Source organism: Mastomys coucha, unplaced genomic scaffold, assembly GCF_008632895.1.
Source record: "Mastomys coucha isolate ucsf_1 unplaced genomic scaffold, UCSF_Mcou_1 pScaffold5, whole genome shotgun sequence".
Taxonomy (NCBI): Eukaryota; Metazoa; Chordata; class Mammalia; order Rodentia; family Muridae; genus Mastomys; species Mastomys coucha.
In genome coordinates, this window is record NW_022196911.1 from 41,277,590 (window position 1) to 41,294,023 (window position 16,434).

The 16,434-nt window shown below is 45.6% G+C and overlaps 1 protein-coding gene across 1 annotated transcript in view; it reads right to left on the minus strand.

Moving 5' to 3' along the window:
• Positions 1-913: 913 nt before the first annotated feature.
• The window catches only part of Nipal4 (NIPA like domain containing 4), a 16,880-nt gene continuing 1,359 nt past the window's right edge, over positions 914-16,434 (minus strand). The window contains exons 2-6 of the mRNA XM_031354782.1: positions 12,580-12,819; positions 7,784-7,840; positions 5,482-5,572; positions 2,134-2,294; positions 914-1,654 (exon numbers count right to left, since the gene is read on the minus strand). Coding sequence (XP_031210642.1) covers positions 1,026-1,654; positions 2,134-2,294; positions 5,482-5,572; positions 7,784-7,840; positions 12,580-12,819 — 1,178 coding nt within the window. The 3' untranslated portion in view covers positions 914-1,025. The remainder of the gene's footprint in view (positions 1,655-2,133; positions 2,295-5,481; positions 5,573-7,783; positions 7,841-12,579; positions 12,820-16,434) is intronic.

Below are 16,434 nucleotides of genomic sequence, written 5' to 3' on the forward strand. Positions count from 1 at the left end.
GCTTGGAAATTTCCCCATACCTTTTTTGGTCTGGTCCTTGCTCAGGTCTGAGTCAGGCCAAACATTACGTCCAGGTTTCCAGAGAGCCCATGACTCCATTCTGACAACCATGACATTGGGTTTTATACTCTCCCCTGCTTCCCCAAGTCATATTATGGTCAACTTCTTGATGCAAAGAAATTGTATTCTGCTAAATTCCAGTGTGGTAGCACACTGCTGTTCTCTTCCCAGAGGCTGCTAGGTGAACACTGGTTTGAACAGCCGAGCTGGACTAGGAGGCATCCCCTGCTGTTGGTTCTAAGGTTACAGCCTATGTGTGTCAGTGACTGGTGTCTTGGGATGGACAGAGAGAGGGAAGGATAGTGGTACCTGCCATTGCGGGCACAGACAACAAGATGTGACCTCCAGGCTGGAGTGCTTGGAGTACAGGCCAGTTGAAACTTCCCTGAGATGTCAGGTGGTATTCACAGTAAGAAGGTCAGCTGGGGTCTTGCTTCTGCCTACAAGAAACACCAGGCTCCTCGGCATGCGCTACACACCTTGGCATGATGAGGTCTACAGATTGCTCTGTAGCACCCCCACAAGTTCCATTCCTGGGCTAAGGACTGAGAAGTCCAGCTTGACAGGCTAATCGGTATGAAGGATTACCTGATGACCGATATCTGAGGGAAGTTCTTGAGCTGGGCTACATTCAGCAGGTCAAATTCTACCAACAACATGGTGATATTGAAGCAACCAGAGGGAAGAGGCTCTGGAAACTTGCTGGCTCCAACAGAACCATGTGGATTTAGTCACCAAGGCTGTACGTCCAGGAAGTCCTGCCCCCTACCTTACTGGGTAGGGATTTTTTTTTTCTAGCAGTGAGGTATAAGTGAATATCTCAAAAAAAAAAAAAAAAAAAAAAAAAAAAAAAAAAAAAAAAGTAGCCCTTGGCAACAGATGTGCTGAAAGTAACCAGGTAGTTGTGAACTTGAGAGGTCAGGCTAGACCACTGGATGCCTCCTTCTACTCATGAATGCCAGGCTTTAAGAATGGATCATAAATACTTTGGGCTTCTGTTGTGGTGATGGTGTGCTGGCAAGTTCTATGTTATCCACAAGGACATTCTTGTCTTCTAGTTTAATGACCGTGGGCTCTGGGGCAGGAGCTGGAGTCGTGTTTTTGTGCGTGTGGGGCAAGCTGATTTGATTGATGTCCAAATCCTTGAAAGCGTGAAGCATGAAAACACCCAGGATGATGGTGACGAAGCCAGACAGAGTACCCACAATGTCCACAGCAGACATGGTGTACCACTCCTTGAAGAGGACAATGGAGGAGACCACCACCACTGTGGTGAAGAAAACGTAGTAGATGGGGAAGACCAATGAGGTGTTGAAAATATCCAGTGCCCTGTTGAGGAAGTTAACCTGGATGATGATGGAAAGTCCCAGGATGAGGGATAGAATGTAGGGGAGCGGGTGCCGCACAACTGGTAAGCCCTGGAAGAAGTTCCGAATGGTGACACCAAGCCCCTTGACGGCAGTCACGGAGAAGGATCCAATCACAGAGCAGATGATGATGTAAATGAGGATATTCCTTTGCCCGTAACGTGGGGCAACAATGAAGATGAGGATGAGGCAAGACACCACCAGAAGCACAGCGAATACGATGAACCCTTCAGGAAGGATGGGCACAAGTTATTCAGCAAAAGATGCGGATAGTATCCTTATAGCCTGACACAGGCAGGTTCTAGTCCCAGCCTCAAACCTTTTAGTAACCCTTTTTAGTAACTCGTGTGAGTTACTAAACTCTTAAGACCTTAGTTTCCTCATTTGTTTAAAAAAAAAAAAAAGACCAAACAATGGGATTCCTTTTATCTTGAAGAGCTGTTTTATAATATGATGCATCATCCTGCATAACATGTTTTCATAATAAAATAATGTGTATTTAGAGACATGTCTGGCACACAATGAACAAGAAATACTATGTATTCTCATCAATCCAGGAAGCCTTGGGAACAGGTACCGTCCAACTTCCTTGCTGTTGTTCACCTTTGCCTCAAGGGGGCAGCATGAAGATGGCCAGAGCCAATTAGACAGTCTATACACAATTCATCCCCTTGTGTTTTCTGCAAACCCAGTGCTTGAAGCCTACCTGTGTCTTTCATCTTAGAAGCCATCTCTGCAACAGTAGTGACCTTCTCCTCTTTGGGGGCATGTATGACCATCACTGTGCTGCCAGCCATACAGATCACACAGCCCAACTTCCCCAGTAGATTCAGGCTCTCTCCCAGGCAATAGGAGGAGAAGATGGCACTGTATAGGGGGATGGGAGAGAGGGATTGAAAGGGGTGCCTATCCCAGCCCCCCAAAAGACACATGGGAGCTGAGTAAACACTTATGGAAAACAACAGTCCAGAACCCACTTCTCCCTGTAGAAAGCTTCCTAGATCCCTTCCGTCCAACCCCAAACTTTCACAAGTAGAAACACATTTCTAGGGGATTGTAATGTGTACCGGACAAGCAGAAGTACACATAGATCTCTTTTATTTTTGAAACGCAAACTGTCCCCCAAACCAAAGGTTCATGGTTGGTTTATTGTCAACTTGACACAAGCTAGAGTCATCTGAGAAGTGGTGACCTCAACTCAGCAAATGCTCCCATCAGATTGGCCTGTAGGCAAGTCTGTGAGGGCATTCTCTTGATTAATGTGGATGAGCAGTGGGCAGTGCTATCCCTGGACAGTCCTGGGGTGTATAAGAAAGCAAACTGAACAAGCCAAGAGGAGCAAGCTCCTTTGTGGCTTCTGCTTTAGTTTCTGTCTCTTAAGTTCTTGGCTTCCTTCATGATGTAATTTGTAAGCCCAATAAATCCCTTTCTCTCCAAGTTACTTTTGGTAACAGTGTCTCATCATAGCAATAAAAAGCAAACAAAGACAAGTTGAAAGAACCTTTCAAAGTACTCCTATCTGACTCCCTATTGACTGAACTTATATTCTAGCAGTATTGCTAGGAGATATTTTTCAACCATGGCTTGTATGCATCTGGTAGCATGAAACAAGCCAAATGAGTACATTGCAGGTTCACACTACTTACCCCAAATGCACTTCCTGGCAATTTCTATTCCTTGTTCCATTTCTATTCCTTGTTCCATTTCTATTCCTTGGGTCATAGAATAGGAATCTACTTCTCTTTCACTTGCATATGCCAATATAAATCACCACAACAATAATCATAGACACTATGTTTTGGGCCATGTATTTCCTAATAGGTATTGTATTAGAGTCAAATTATATGTATATGTGAGTTAACATATACGACTCTCCATTTACAGATAAGAAAACTGAGCTCATGGAAGTTTAAATGATTCAGCAAAGTTCTTTGACTGCTAAGTGGCAAAGGCAGGTATTGAACAATACTTTGGCTGGAGAGATGGCTCAGCGGTTGAGAGCACTGACTGCTCTTCCAAAGGTCCTGAGTTCAACTCCCAGCAACCACATGGTGGCTCACAACCATCTGTAACAGGATCTGATGCCCTCTTCTGGTATGTCTGTTGTTACATAAAAGAATAAATAAATCTTAAAAGAACAATACTTTGTTTTTTGTTTTTTGTTTTTGGTTTTTGAACAATACTTTGATCAAAGCTAGTGGGTTTTCCTCTATGTTAAAGAGAAACTTTAAGCTTTCTAGAACCTTTTCTGAGCAAAATTCCTCTGGCTCCTTGGTGATACCATTTCTGTTCTTTCTGATCTTCTAGTTAAGGGAAGAAAAAGGGGGGCTGGGCAGGCTGGGAATGAGCCATGAGCTTGCATTATGACGGTGGCATCGGTAACTTCAAAAAGTCTTGGCTGGTAGGCAAGCCTGTGGGCCATTTTCTTGATCGTTAATTGATGCGATGCAGACCAGACCAACTCCCGGTGGGCGGTGCCATCTCCGGGAAGGTGGTCCCGGGACTATATGCAAATTAGGCAAGGCTGGAACAGCAAGCCCCAACTATTTCACACAGGCAGTGCCTAGCAGTTGAGAATCCCACGCCTTTCAAAACATCCCAGGAGTGAGAATTTGGAAGGCACTTCTACTGAGCAGTGACACCAGTCAGGCCAGTTGTGCACTGGGAGTCAGGAATCTACTTGCCTCACAATTGTAAAGGTTTCAAAATTATCACCAAGTGGAAAAAAACAAAACAAAACAAAAACAACACAGAAGAGATTATGGGTGCCAGGTATGGTTGGCAGGGGTTTACCACAGCTCCAGAGGTAGCCCCTAAATGAGAGTATCCCTCAGATGTGGCTTAAGGACCCCCACAGAAGTACCTATGTTCATAGCTTGGGAGAAATGGGGTGGTAAGAGGTACAAATGCTTAGGCGTAATTATTTTATTATATTATGGTTTGGGTTGTTTGGGGATGTTAGCAGTCAAACCCAGTATTTCTATATCACCAGCTCTAACAACTTTAATTTTAAAAACTGTTGTTTGCTAAGTCCTTATCAAGAGGCAGCATAGTATAGCACAGCTGTCACACCTGGCACCTGGAATTATACTGCATAGAGTGGATCCTAGCCTGGTAACAGGGCCTTCATATTGATATACACAAGTAGAAGAAGGTTTGCTCTACAACCCAAGGAAAAGAAATAGGTCAAGAAGTAGAACTTGCTAGAAAGTTACCTTGGCCAAAGTACTTAACCACTCTGGGTTTTGGGATCAAGTACAAGGATTAAGTGAGTACTAACATGGATTACACTCAGATGATTTAATGCGTAGTTTTCCTCTGTAAATTGCAGCCATGGTGGCTTGGAGCTAGTTTTTTCTAAATCCATTCATTATGTTGCAGCCTCATTGAGCTTCCTGGGTGTGTATCATTAGCATTCTACTTTGCATATGGATGAGTTAAGGCTTGACTCTGAGACTTATGAATCTATAACTGCTAAGGTTTAAGTGTGGATTAGTATCTGGGACTGGGAAGATGGCAAGCATGAGGACCTGAGTTCAAATCCCCAGGACACACCTAAAAACTAGCTGTGCTGGTTTGTGCCTGTACTCCTTAAGCTGGTGAGGCAGAGACCAGAGGATTCTTGAGCTTACTGGCCAGCCAGCCTAACCAATTAACTGGTGCTCTCCAGACTAGTCAATTGGTGAGGTCCAGGCAGTGAGAAACATTGTGGAAAACTAAGGTAGAAACTAAGGAAGATAATAAACTCTGCCCTCTGCCCCCATAGACAGCTTACGAAGAAGTGTATACATATGCACATGCATCTGTGTATGCATCTATACATATTCACATATACATATACTACATATACACTATAAACAAAAGGACACTAGGGCTCATGTTCTTAGTTCATTGAGGGGATACTGAGGCCTGTGGCAGCCATCAGTCCTGGGGCCTGGAGCTCTGAATAGCATGTTCCTTCTTCCCAGGCCTGAACTAATTGCTCCCCCTTTCTTAAATTTAGATCTCAACAAGTTGAAAACAGGAAAGAGGTGTCAAAAGAGGGGACAGTAACCTTATGAGGACGCTCAGTGCTCCCAGCGGTGTGACAACCGTCGCAGGCGCAAATGCATAAGCCCCGAAGTTGGCAACTTCTCCAGCAGACACTAGGAAATTAGAGAGGGAAAGAGGCCAGTGTCACTCCAAGGCACCACGTCCATTCCAGATGAATCTGGGCAGAGATGGCGTCAGTCAGTTCAACTGTACCTAAAACCCAAGACCAGCACTCTGTAAGATCCCATCCAGATGCTGTCTCCTCGGAGACAAGGTCAGACCCAGACTCTGCATTCTCCCACTGTACTGTCAAGGTGGCAAGGCCCAAGTCCTGAGCTCACAGTGACCTGAGAAACTGCCATGTGGGGTGTCTTTTAGCTTTTAGTACATCCTCTGTTAAGTGTGTATCACAGATTGACATGTCTTCATCTCTATCTTTAAAATAAGTTCTAGAAAATTAAATAAAGAAACAGTTACGGTTGTAGATTCCTTGAGTATCACTTGGTCCATGAATTATTCTTTACTAGGGGAACTGTGGACAGTTGTGTTGATTAGATGTTTTGTTGTTGTCGTTTTAATCAGTTTGGCACAAGCTGCTCTCATCTGAGAAGGAAAGCATCCTACCAGACTGGCCTGGAGGCAAGTTCATGGGGACATTTTTTTGATTGCACATCTTAGCAAGTAGCCCTGGGACTTATAAGAACACATAGTTAGAGAGCTAGGAGAAGTAAGCCGATAGGCCACACTCCTCTGTGGCTTCTGCTTCAGTTGTTGTTTGAGTTCCTGCCTTGGCTTCCCTCTGTGATGGACAGAAACCTAAAGTTACTTTACACAAGCCTGTGAGTCAACCGAATCTGCTCCTCCTGGAGCTGCTCTGGGTCAGTGTTCCATCACAGCACGAAAAACCATACTAAGACAATAGTCTAAGACAGGAGGCTTAGAAACGGCTGAATTATCAAGGAGCCAAAAATACTTTCCATGTGTCTGAGTCCCTAGTCTGCCCTTGCCTTAAAAAAAAAAAAAAAAAACCTTTTGCATCTCTTTTCTGACAAGTACAGGCAGGGCTTCCTGTGTGAAGGCAGAGGGTGAGTGGAATAGCTCTGCCCAAAGTAAGGATCAAACCCTATTTGGGAGATTATTGGTGTGAGTTTGTACCTAAAAGAATTAGGCTTTGGGGATTAAAAAGACAGCTCAGTCGTGAAGGTCCTTTGCTGTGCAAGCAAGAAGATCTGAGTTCAAATTCTCAGTACCCATGTAAAACGCAGTCGTGGCTGGGTGTGCCTGTAGCCCCAGCATGGTACCATGGAGACAAAACTTATTGGCCAGCCAGCCTAGCAACAATAGTGAACCTCAGGTTCAGTGAGAAACCCTGTTTCAAAAATTAAAGCAGAAAGCATTAGGGGAAAACACCTGATACACCTGATGTCTTTGCATGTACATGGGTGGGCAGGAGCATCCTCTTCCCCACTATATGTGTACATCTCTCTCTCTCTCTCTCTCTCTCTCTCACACACACACACACACACACACACACACACACACACACACATACATGCACACACACGCACACACATCATCATCATCATCATCATCATCACCTTTACGATCATCATGATGACCATCATAAATTATTTTTAAAATAATTAGTCTTTGATAGCCAGAAAAGGCATGTAGACAGTGGGAACAATATGAAAGCATACAAATTTAGACAAAGTAGCAAAACATTCATGTTCAAAGTGGGTGAAGCTCTTAATTGCATGGAATAGTGAAGTTACGTTAGGTTCCCAAAGTCTACCAGATGGAGGCCCAAGACTGTGGCCAGGAGAAAGTGCTACTGGTGCCCTGTATACCCATGGTAACTAAAAGAACACACATGTAGTCATTAAAAAAATAAACTGAAACAGGTTTTCCTATATCCTAGCCTGGCCTTGAACTTGCTATGTAATTGAGGGTGACTTTGAACTTCTGCTCCTTCTGCCTCCATCTCTGGAGTGTTGGGATTCCAGGCATGTTCACCTTGCGTGTTTTATGTGGTGCTTGGGATTGAACCAAGGGCTTTGTGCATGCTAGGCAAGTGCTCTCTTTCCCACATGAGCTACATCTCGAGCCTCTGCGCCTTTTCTTCATAGGAGGGTCCTCCTTTGGGTCTGAGAAAATGATCGCTCAGAGTAAGATGTCTGCAGAAATAAGATTTTCCCAAGGAAGATGACACTTGGGCTCCCAGTGTCTATAACAGAGACAGGACCACTTCATCTGCCCTCCCCTTCATCTCCATCCCAGCTATCAGTAGATCACTGTTCTTAGTAGTGAAAGAAGCCACTTACTGGTAGCCATTCCAGCCCACCACATTGGGTCCTTCAGGTAGCCGTAGCCTCCATTCACTATAGAAGGGAATAGATAAAAAGTTAGAAGTTGGTGACAGTTTGTGGAGTTCTGCCTTGATTCCCTTAACTGTCCCCCCAGAATTTGCTTCTTAGTATCTATATCCAATGGCCCTGTGGCTCAAACTTGTCTTTTGAATCCAGCTGTGTGTCTAACTACTCATTCGGCATTTATCCCATCTTTTACGGATGCCCCAGTCTCTGCCCTAAACATGACTCTTGACACTCATCGTACCACTGCCATTTGCTAAATGATACTCAGTAAGTGACATGTGTAGAAACCAGAGGCCCTTCTCTCCCCTCCTTCTGCACCAAAAAGCACGCTGCTGCCACCTCCTACTCTATCATGTCTAGCCAGGAGAAGCAATGGCTTTGTTATGAGACTCTGTGACTCTATACTTATTCCAGTAGCAACTTGTTTCTTGCATGGCAGCCAGTGGTTTTGAAAAATGCAAATTGTACCACTTTTTTCCGTATAGCTGCCCAGTGTCTTCTACTTACTCTTAAGATAAATCCCTAATCCTTATGGAGACAAGCAGAAGCTTTGTCCTGTCCACCTCCACAAAAACCCTTGCTGTACTCTTCGTATTCAAGAATGATTAGCTCTTTCCTGCCCTAAGCTCTTTGACTGTGTGTCTCCCTGTGTGCAGAATGCTCTCCTCTAGGGTATGTCTGAATTCAAACCCACTCTGGAGGTCTCTGCTGCTTCTCAGAGATGCCCAGTCTGGCCTCTAATTACTATTGTTTCTTCTTGAGGTGACCATTCCCCTTCATAGCCCTGGCTGTCCTGGAACTCACTCTGTAGCCCAGGCTGTCTTCGAACTCAGAAATCCACCTGCCTCTGCCTCCCAAGTGCTGGGATTAAAGGTGTGCACCACCACTGCCTGGCTCCCTTCACGGTTCTTAACACTTAAAATTGCAGCTCCTCTGCTTATCTTCCTCTGCTTTCCCTAGTTGTAATAGAAGCATCAAGAACTGTGTGTGTTTTGTTCAGTGCTCACAGCTTAGCCAGTGTTCAACAGTATACACAAACATGACAATGATGATGGCAGTGGAAAGACCTGAGAAAGCGGCTGCCATCTTAGAATGATGATTTTTCTAAACACAAATTCTTCTGCCTTTATCAGGTTCATAAAAAGTTTACTCCCCCTGCTGTGTTAAATGCCTTTTACCCTCGGACCTGCACACTCAGAAGACTGTGAGACAGTAGACTGGAGCAGGGCAGACCCTAGGGAAGCTATCTTTCTGAATGATTGGTCAAGCACACTTGCTCTGTTCTCCAATGAGCACAAGCTGACATTTTTCTCAAGCTCACTGGTCTGTCTGCCAAACACTTGTATAGAGTGAATGAAGGGCAGTAATGACCCTTGCCCCAAATGTATCCCTCATTCTCCCAGTTTTCTTATTTTCCTCTTTTCCTCCTTGAGACACAGTCTTTTGTGCCCAGGCTCCATATGTAGCCAAGGATAACACTGGATTTCTGATCCTCCTGCTTCTTTCTCTCAAGTACTTAGATTACAGGCATGTACCATTCCTGGTTTTATGTCATAATGAGATGGTACCCGAGACATGGTACAAGCCAGGTTTTCACTCTGCCAACTGAGCTCTATCTCAAGCTTGCCCAGTTCTCCATATTGGAATATACCATGGGTCCAGCTAGACCCACCTGCTTAGGTAATGCTGGTCCAGGGACTAGAGCCGAGGACATGGCTCTTTTTAAAAATGTTACAGCTGAGCATCCCTGATCTAAAACCCCCTAAAGTAAAATGCTAACATAACACCCGAGATAGAAAATCCCACAGCATTAAACGCATTTTCATGCACAAAGGTACTAACCAGCGATGTAAAATCACCTTCAGCTCTTTGTGAAAGGTATACAAGGGACATAAGGAGTTTTACTTTCAGACTTGAGTCCCATCCTCAAGATAGCTCATGCATATGCAAAATACTCCTAAATATGAATAACAAATCTGAAACCCTAACGCTTTTGTTTCTGAGCATTTTACATAAGACACACTTTTTATTTATCAAGGGTGATGATCTAACTCAGAACCTTGTACACACTAAACAAGCATTCTCCCACTGACCTGTTGAGCCCCCTCTCTCCCTCTCCTTTTTTAACAGGATCTCACTGTGTAGGTGTGGTGGCTATTCCTGGTTGCCACTTTGACTGCCTCTGGAATGAACTACAATCCAGAAGTGGAGGGCACACCTGTGTTGCAGATCCTGAGGCTGGAAGACACAGGCTTCTGATCTGGATCCTGACATGGGATGACACATGCTTTTGATCCAGGTCTCAAGGCATAGTGGCCAGGAAACATTTAGGCCCAGACAAGATAGTACATGTCTTTAATCCCTGAAGATAGAGGCAAGCAGATCTCTGAGTTCAAGGCCAGCCCAGGACAGAGCAAGTTCCAAGTCCAGGCATGGTGGTACACACCTTTAATCTGGGCCATACCTTCTGCTGGAGGCCCACATAAGGACAATGGAAAAAAGGAAGGGTTCGCTCTCCTTCACCTGCTCGCACTATTTGCCAGCACCTCTGTTGGAACCTACTTCTTCAGGATTCCAGCTTATACAGGAGGCTAACTGAGACAACCTAGCCTTGTGGGATTGAGAAACTCCTAAATTCTTAGACTTCCCATCCACAGCTGCCCATTGTTTGGGTTAGTTGGACTGCAAACTGTAAGTCATTCCGATAAATTCCGTTAATATAGAGAAACATTCCTTAAGTTCTGTGACTCTAGACAACCTTAACGGCAGTTTAGAGAGATCACGTGTATGAACTCACTATGTAGTACAGGATGACTTTGCCCCATCTCTACTGGGGCGGCACTACGCTGGCTAGTGTTTTGTCAACTTGAAATGCTAGAGCGATCTGGGAGCAGGGACCTTCAGTAGTGGTTATTGCCTCAAACAAATTGGTCTGTAGGCAAGCCTGTGGAGCATTTCTTGATTGATGTTTAATGTGGGAGTCTTGCCACTGTAGCTGATACCATCCCTGGGAAGGTAGTCCCTGTGTTGTCAAAAACAAAAACAAAACAAAAAACAAAAACAAAAAACAAACAAACAAAAAACCCAACAACAACAACAAAGCCACACTGAGCTAAACATGAGGAGCAAGCCAGTAAGTAGCCTGTCCTATGGCCTTTCCTTCAGTCCCTGCCGCCTTCCTTTCCTGATAGGCTGTCTCTTCTCACAAGTTGCTTTTGCTCATAGTGTTTTATCATGGCAAGAAAATGCAAGCTAGGATAGCATTACACCTAGGTGCACCACTATACACCTGCCAAACTGGTGCTGCTCTTTGTCTATTTTATAGATGAGGAAATTGGGATATAGAAAAACACATTTCTTGCCTAAGACCCCACTAACAGCAATCGAGAAAGCAGCATTGTAATTGGAACAGTCTGCGTCTGTAAAGCACAGTGTCTCGTGGGAAAGAGTCAGGCAATGAACAGGTCCAAACAAGAACGGGTCATCTTCCTCAAACCTGTTTCTCTCTCTTCATTCATTGCAGAATACTGAGTGCCATCATCTCCCAGTTGCTCAAGTCAGAAACCTGAGTCACATCCTTCTACCCTCCCCTGGGAGGTAGGGAATATCAAAAGAGGTGAGCTTCACCTCCCAAAACTATGTCTGGAATCTACAACATCTCCAGCCCCACTGTCCTACTTCCATCCTCTCACCTGTGCTAATACCCTCCACATCTTCTACTCCAGGACTCTAATCCAGTCTCTACCCAGCAACCAGGGACCCTTTGCAATGGGGTGATGAATGTGATCCATTCCCATTTGTTCCCTTTTCAAATGAGACTCAAACTCTGTAGCCAAGTCTACATGACCCTGTTGAGATGTCTCATCTGTCCCTGCACTCTCTGGTCACCCTGAGCTGCCTTCCGTTCCATATCCAGCTAAGCCTCACCTCTGAGCCTTGGCACCTGCTTCTCCTCATACCACTGATTCGTCCCCTGTCTCCTTTCCCTGTTGGCTCATTATCATTCAGGTCTCAGTGTAAGAATCAACCTTTGTAGAAAACTTCCCTTCTGCACCCAGATCTGAGCTTTACATATTCCAAAATATGCCCATAGCAACCTGACTATGCCCCCCCCCAGTCATAAAGAACTCAGCACATCACAGGATAATTTCCTGTTGTCTGTCTGTCTCTCTCACTTGATCAAATGTACCATAGGACTCTGTGTCCCGAGGTCTCACAGAATACCCTGGTACACGGCAGGAACACAATAAATGATAGGAATTCAACAAATGGTATGAATTCCTTTATGTGTGATTTCCTTTCCCAGGGATTATTTCAGGGACTCACACCCAGTCTTCCAAATGAGCAAGACTTGGCACTTGTGCCCCAGTTTGGATGTACAAGGGCCCCTGAGAGTCTGACCTGATGTGGGCTGGGGCATTTGTGACTCCCATTTCACAGGAGAAGTTGTGACTTTCCAGTCACAACTGGAAAGAATCTGGCTGACTGGTAAGAATCCAAAGTAAGTAAGGTTAAGCCTGGAGTGTCTGGTTCTCCTGTCTGATCCTGAAGCTTCTCTGTCTCTACTGGATTGTACAGGAAGGCTTCCAGCTCTTGACAGTGGGGATTCTCACTCAGCAGGGTTGACAATGAGCCTCCGGTGCCCACTAGGGGCCCCATCCTCAGACTGTAGGCTGGGTCCCTGTAAAGAGAAGTTATCCACCACGGATGCCCTTCACCCATCCCCTCCAGCCTGAGGAGCCTACCTGCCCTTGTGGCCCCTGTGGCCACAAGCCGAATGAGGCCTTTCTTCTTAAGGATGACGCTGGTGCCAATGAGAAAGCAGGAGAGGAAGGCGAGACCCACACCGATGTAGAAGCCATACTTCTTCCTGACCCTCTCTTGCCAGGTGATCAAGGTGGCATTGTTGGGCTCTTCAGAGCTGATGCCTCTCACAATCTGACAAAGGACCTCTTGAGAGGAGCAGTAGAGGCTGACTATGGAACCTGGTGGGGAAAAGAACCACACTGAGGATTGTGGGCATGGTCTAACGATTCAGGAATTGAACTCTGGTTTGGACTTCATGTTTCCATTGCTCCAAACACCAGACTAGAATGAAAAAAAAAAAGTGTATTGCCAATTCTCTGCTTTTAGCTGTTTTCTCACCAAGGACATCATTTGCGTGAACGTAGCAAATTGTAGGACCTCCAGTCAAATAGGTGACTTTTTAAAATTCCCATTCCAGAGACAAAGAAATGGAGGCTGTGTGTCTACTTGCTCAAGGACATGAAGATTATGGTTGGTTTTAATGTCAGCTTTCAGAGAGTTCCCTGGGTGGGGGTGGGGGATTCACCTGAGGCCTTGTCCTGTTGGTCTTAACTGATGTGGGAATTGTGCCCCAAAAGTGGGCAGCACCTTCAGGTGGCAGCTCGGGTAAAGAAAGAGCACAGCAGAAGGACTACTGGCCTTCTGCTCGCTCAGGCTGCCTTCCTTCTTGCCTGGAGCTAATTTACTGTGTTTCTCCTAGAGCAGATTCCCTCCCTGGAGACAGGACCAGCATTTCTGGGATTCTCTCATACACTGAGAACCAGTTGCTCTGCAGGAACCCTCCAGGATGTTAGCAGCAGACTGGGACAGCCGGGGCACCCAGTCTCAGTGGTGCGAGGTATTCCGCAATGAGTGCAGAGGGAGAAACACGTTTGGGGAAGATGACCTGTTCTTGTTTGTTGCAACTAGCAGGTTCTTAGGCTCTTAGGCTTTCCAGGGTAAGACAGTCAGTGTGGAAGGACTCTGACTTCTGAGGCACCAAGCCTCAAAGACCAAGTAACTACCCAGTTCTTAATCTCAGAGGAGTAATGTAACTGTTGTTACTCTTGCAACATAAGCTCATTTCAAACATAAGTTTAATATATATATTCATTCTATAGGAACAGTTGCTCTAGGATTCTTAACGGCCATTTAAAGAAGTAGTCACAATGACCATTTCCAGGCCCTTAGTAAAATAAGTTGAGCTCAAATGTCTTCCTAAGGGGATATTGTAGTAAAGGTGCATCTATGGCCATAACCACCTTGATTAATAACACACAGATTGGCTTCAAAATTCCAACCTGTGGTACTGACACCTCCCACACCAGGTAGGGAGCCAGCTAAACTCTCAGCCATTGTCACATCCTCAGGGATCCTCTCTCAACATCTGGGCATTTGCTCTCCAGTAAACTCATAAGCTCACTCAGGGGCTCCTTCACCTTCATGCCAGCTCTAGCTGGAGTGGGAATGTCACCCCGCTAAGGGTCCACCCAGACCCTGGTCAGCCTGTTGGAGAGTGAGCTTTCCTTGTTTGGGACCTCTCCATTCCAGGACTTATTTCTGGGTCAGTGGCTATGGACTCTTTCAAGGCACAACTGGATTAGTGTTCCAGAAGTCCCATACAGATCCATCTTGCCAAGTTGCTCTTCTCGTCTGAGTCTTTCCTCAAGCCCAGAGCCAGCCTCCTATCTGTCTCACTGGAGCAGACACCAAGAAAGAGCAGACCTCAGTGACACACAAAGCTGTACACATCCTGTGAAACATAAGAAGGCATAACCAAGACTCTACCAGCTACCATGCACATGGCCGCTCTTCTAGAGTTTACCTCGAGGATTCTTAACGGCCATTTAAAGAAGTAGTCACAATGACCATTTCCAGGCTCTTAGTAAAATAAGTTGAGCTCAAGTGTCTTCCTAAGGGGATATTGTAGTAAAGGTGCGTCTATGGCCATAACCACCCTGATTTTGTCTGACCTGTAAGAAAGGTGAAGGCATAAGTAGGCTCCGTGCCCATGTGATAGCTGAGCCTATGATCAGAACCATCATACACTCACAGGGCAGGAATGTGGAGCATCCCTCCATCTTCATTGTGGTCTGTGCATTGAGATCTGACTCTGCAAACAGTCAAAAAATAGGGAGCTTTCCCAGGAACACTCAGAGTTGGGATTGTGAGACTGCACTGGAAACTCAGAAAGTCAGTTTATCTCTCTGGTCGTGCCAGCCTTGGGGCCGCAGCAGCTGGATCACTCTCAGACAGACCTGCCCCTGAAATTCCTCAGTTTTCTCAGTTCCCACAATCATGTTTGCTATTGACCTTCCTGCGTGTTTCAACCCTAGCATATATCACAAAAGTCTAGACCTCAGTGCCAGGGACCTAAGCCTAGAGTTTTCATACCATGCTGGAGTTCCTACTCTGTGCCTAGATGGGTCCCAAATCCAAGACCAGGGAGGTTGTAATGCACACCTGCATCAGCATAGCATCGTGGTGGCGCAGAATAAAGCCAAAGTTGACCTTTTGAATGTGCCCAAGAGTCGTGGAGAACAGGTACACAAGCCCTTTTGAAAACCCAGCTGGTCTTGGATGTAGCTCAGTAGCGGATGCATCTCAACAGGAGAGCACTAGCCTGGGATGAGCAATGCCATAGGTTTCAACCCAGGTACCAGAAGGGGGAAAAGGAAGCATTCATTAAAAAAATAATGAGGGGTAGGAAGGGCAGTGGAAAACAGGAGGGGAGCAAATATGAGCAAGGCACAATTATTTATGTGTATGGAATTGTCAGAGCGAGACCCTCCATTCTGTATGCTAAGTTTAAAAGAAAAGCAGTAAAGTGGGAAATAAAACCAAAACAAAACAGCCCATTTGACACCCATTTTCTGCTACAGAAACTGAAGTCCCATCAAGAAAACAGATTTGCTGGAGCTGGGACTGAAATCCAGTAGGGTGTGTGTGTGTGTGTGTGTGTGTGTGTGTGTGTGTGTGTATCTTTTGCTGTGAGACAAGAAGTCATCTATGCGTCATCAGACTGGTTCTGCACTGCTCGCTCCTGTTCCACCGGCTCAGGGCATCCTTACTCACGAGCCTCATCTGGGGAGTTCCCTGAGCCCAGGAAAAGCAGGCAGTAAAGCCTGCCCCCTCACCTTTCCCCTGCTTCTTCCAGTCTCACTGCTAGTGGGCGGAGCCAGAGGACTCGCCTCAGCCAGTCCCCCTGAGCTCAGCACATCCATGGAAATCAAGTTCTCCCAGTACAGTGAAGCTATCACCACAGAGCTGATGGCCGAGGGAACCCGATCCAGACTGGGTGCACATCAGAAAAATGGGTACCTTGTCTTTTTCTCTAGAATGTATGTTCTAGAACCTGGGATGTCTGCTGCCTTGGGATAAGGAGTGAGGCTGAAAATGGCCTGCCTAGTTACTAAACACCTAAGAGCTGGCTTCAAGCTCTTCACTGAAGAAGGGCAGAAGTTAGGGACTCAGGGCAACACACGGGCTGCACTTTCAATACAGGACAAAAGTTGAGAAAGTTCTAGATGAAACAGAGAACAACAGTCATATAGGTTCAGGAGTCTGAATCCAGGAAGTGGTTCACATTCCCCACCGTGATACCTGGACCAAATTATTAAACCTGTTAGATCCTCTGTTTCTACATCTCTAGAATGGGTACAGTAGAATTACAACTATATGCTCCAGGGATGAAAGCCAGTGTTAGCGTGATTTCCTAGCATGTAAAAGGCTCTGGGTTCAGTTTCCAGCATGAGAGAGAGAGAGAGGGGGAGAGAGAGAGAGAGAGAGAGAGAGAGAGAGAGAGAGAGAGAGAG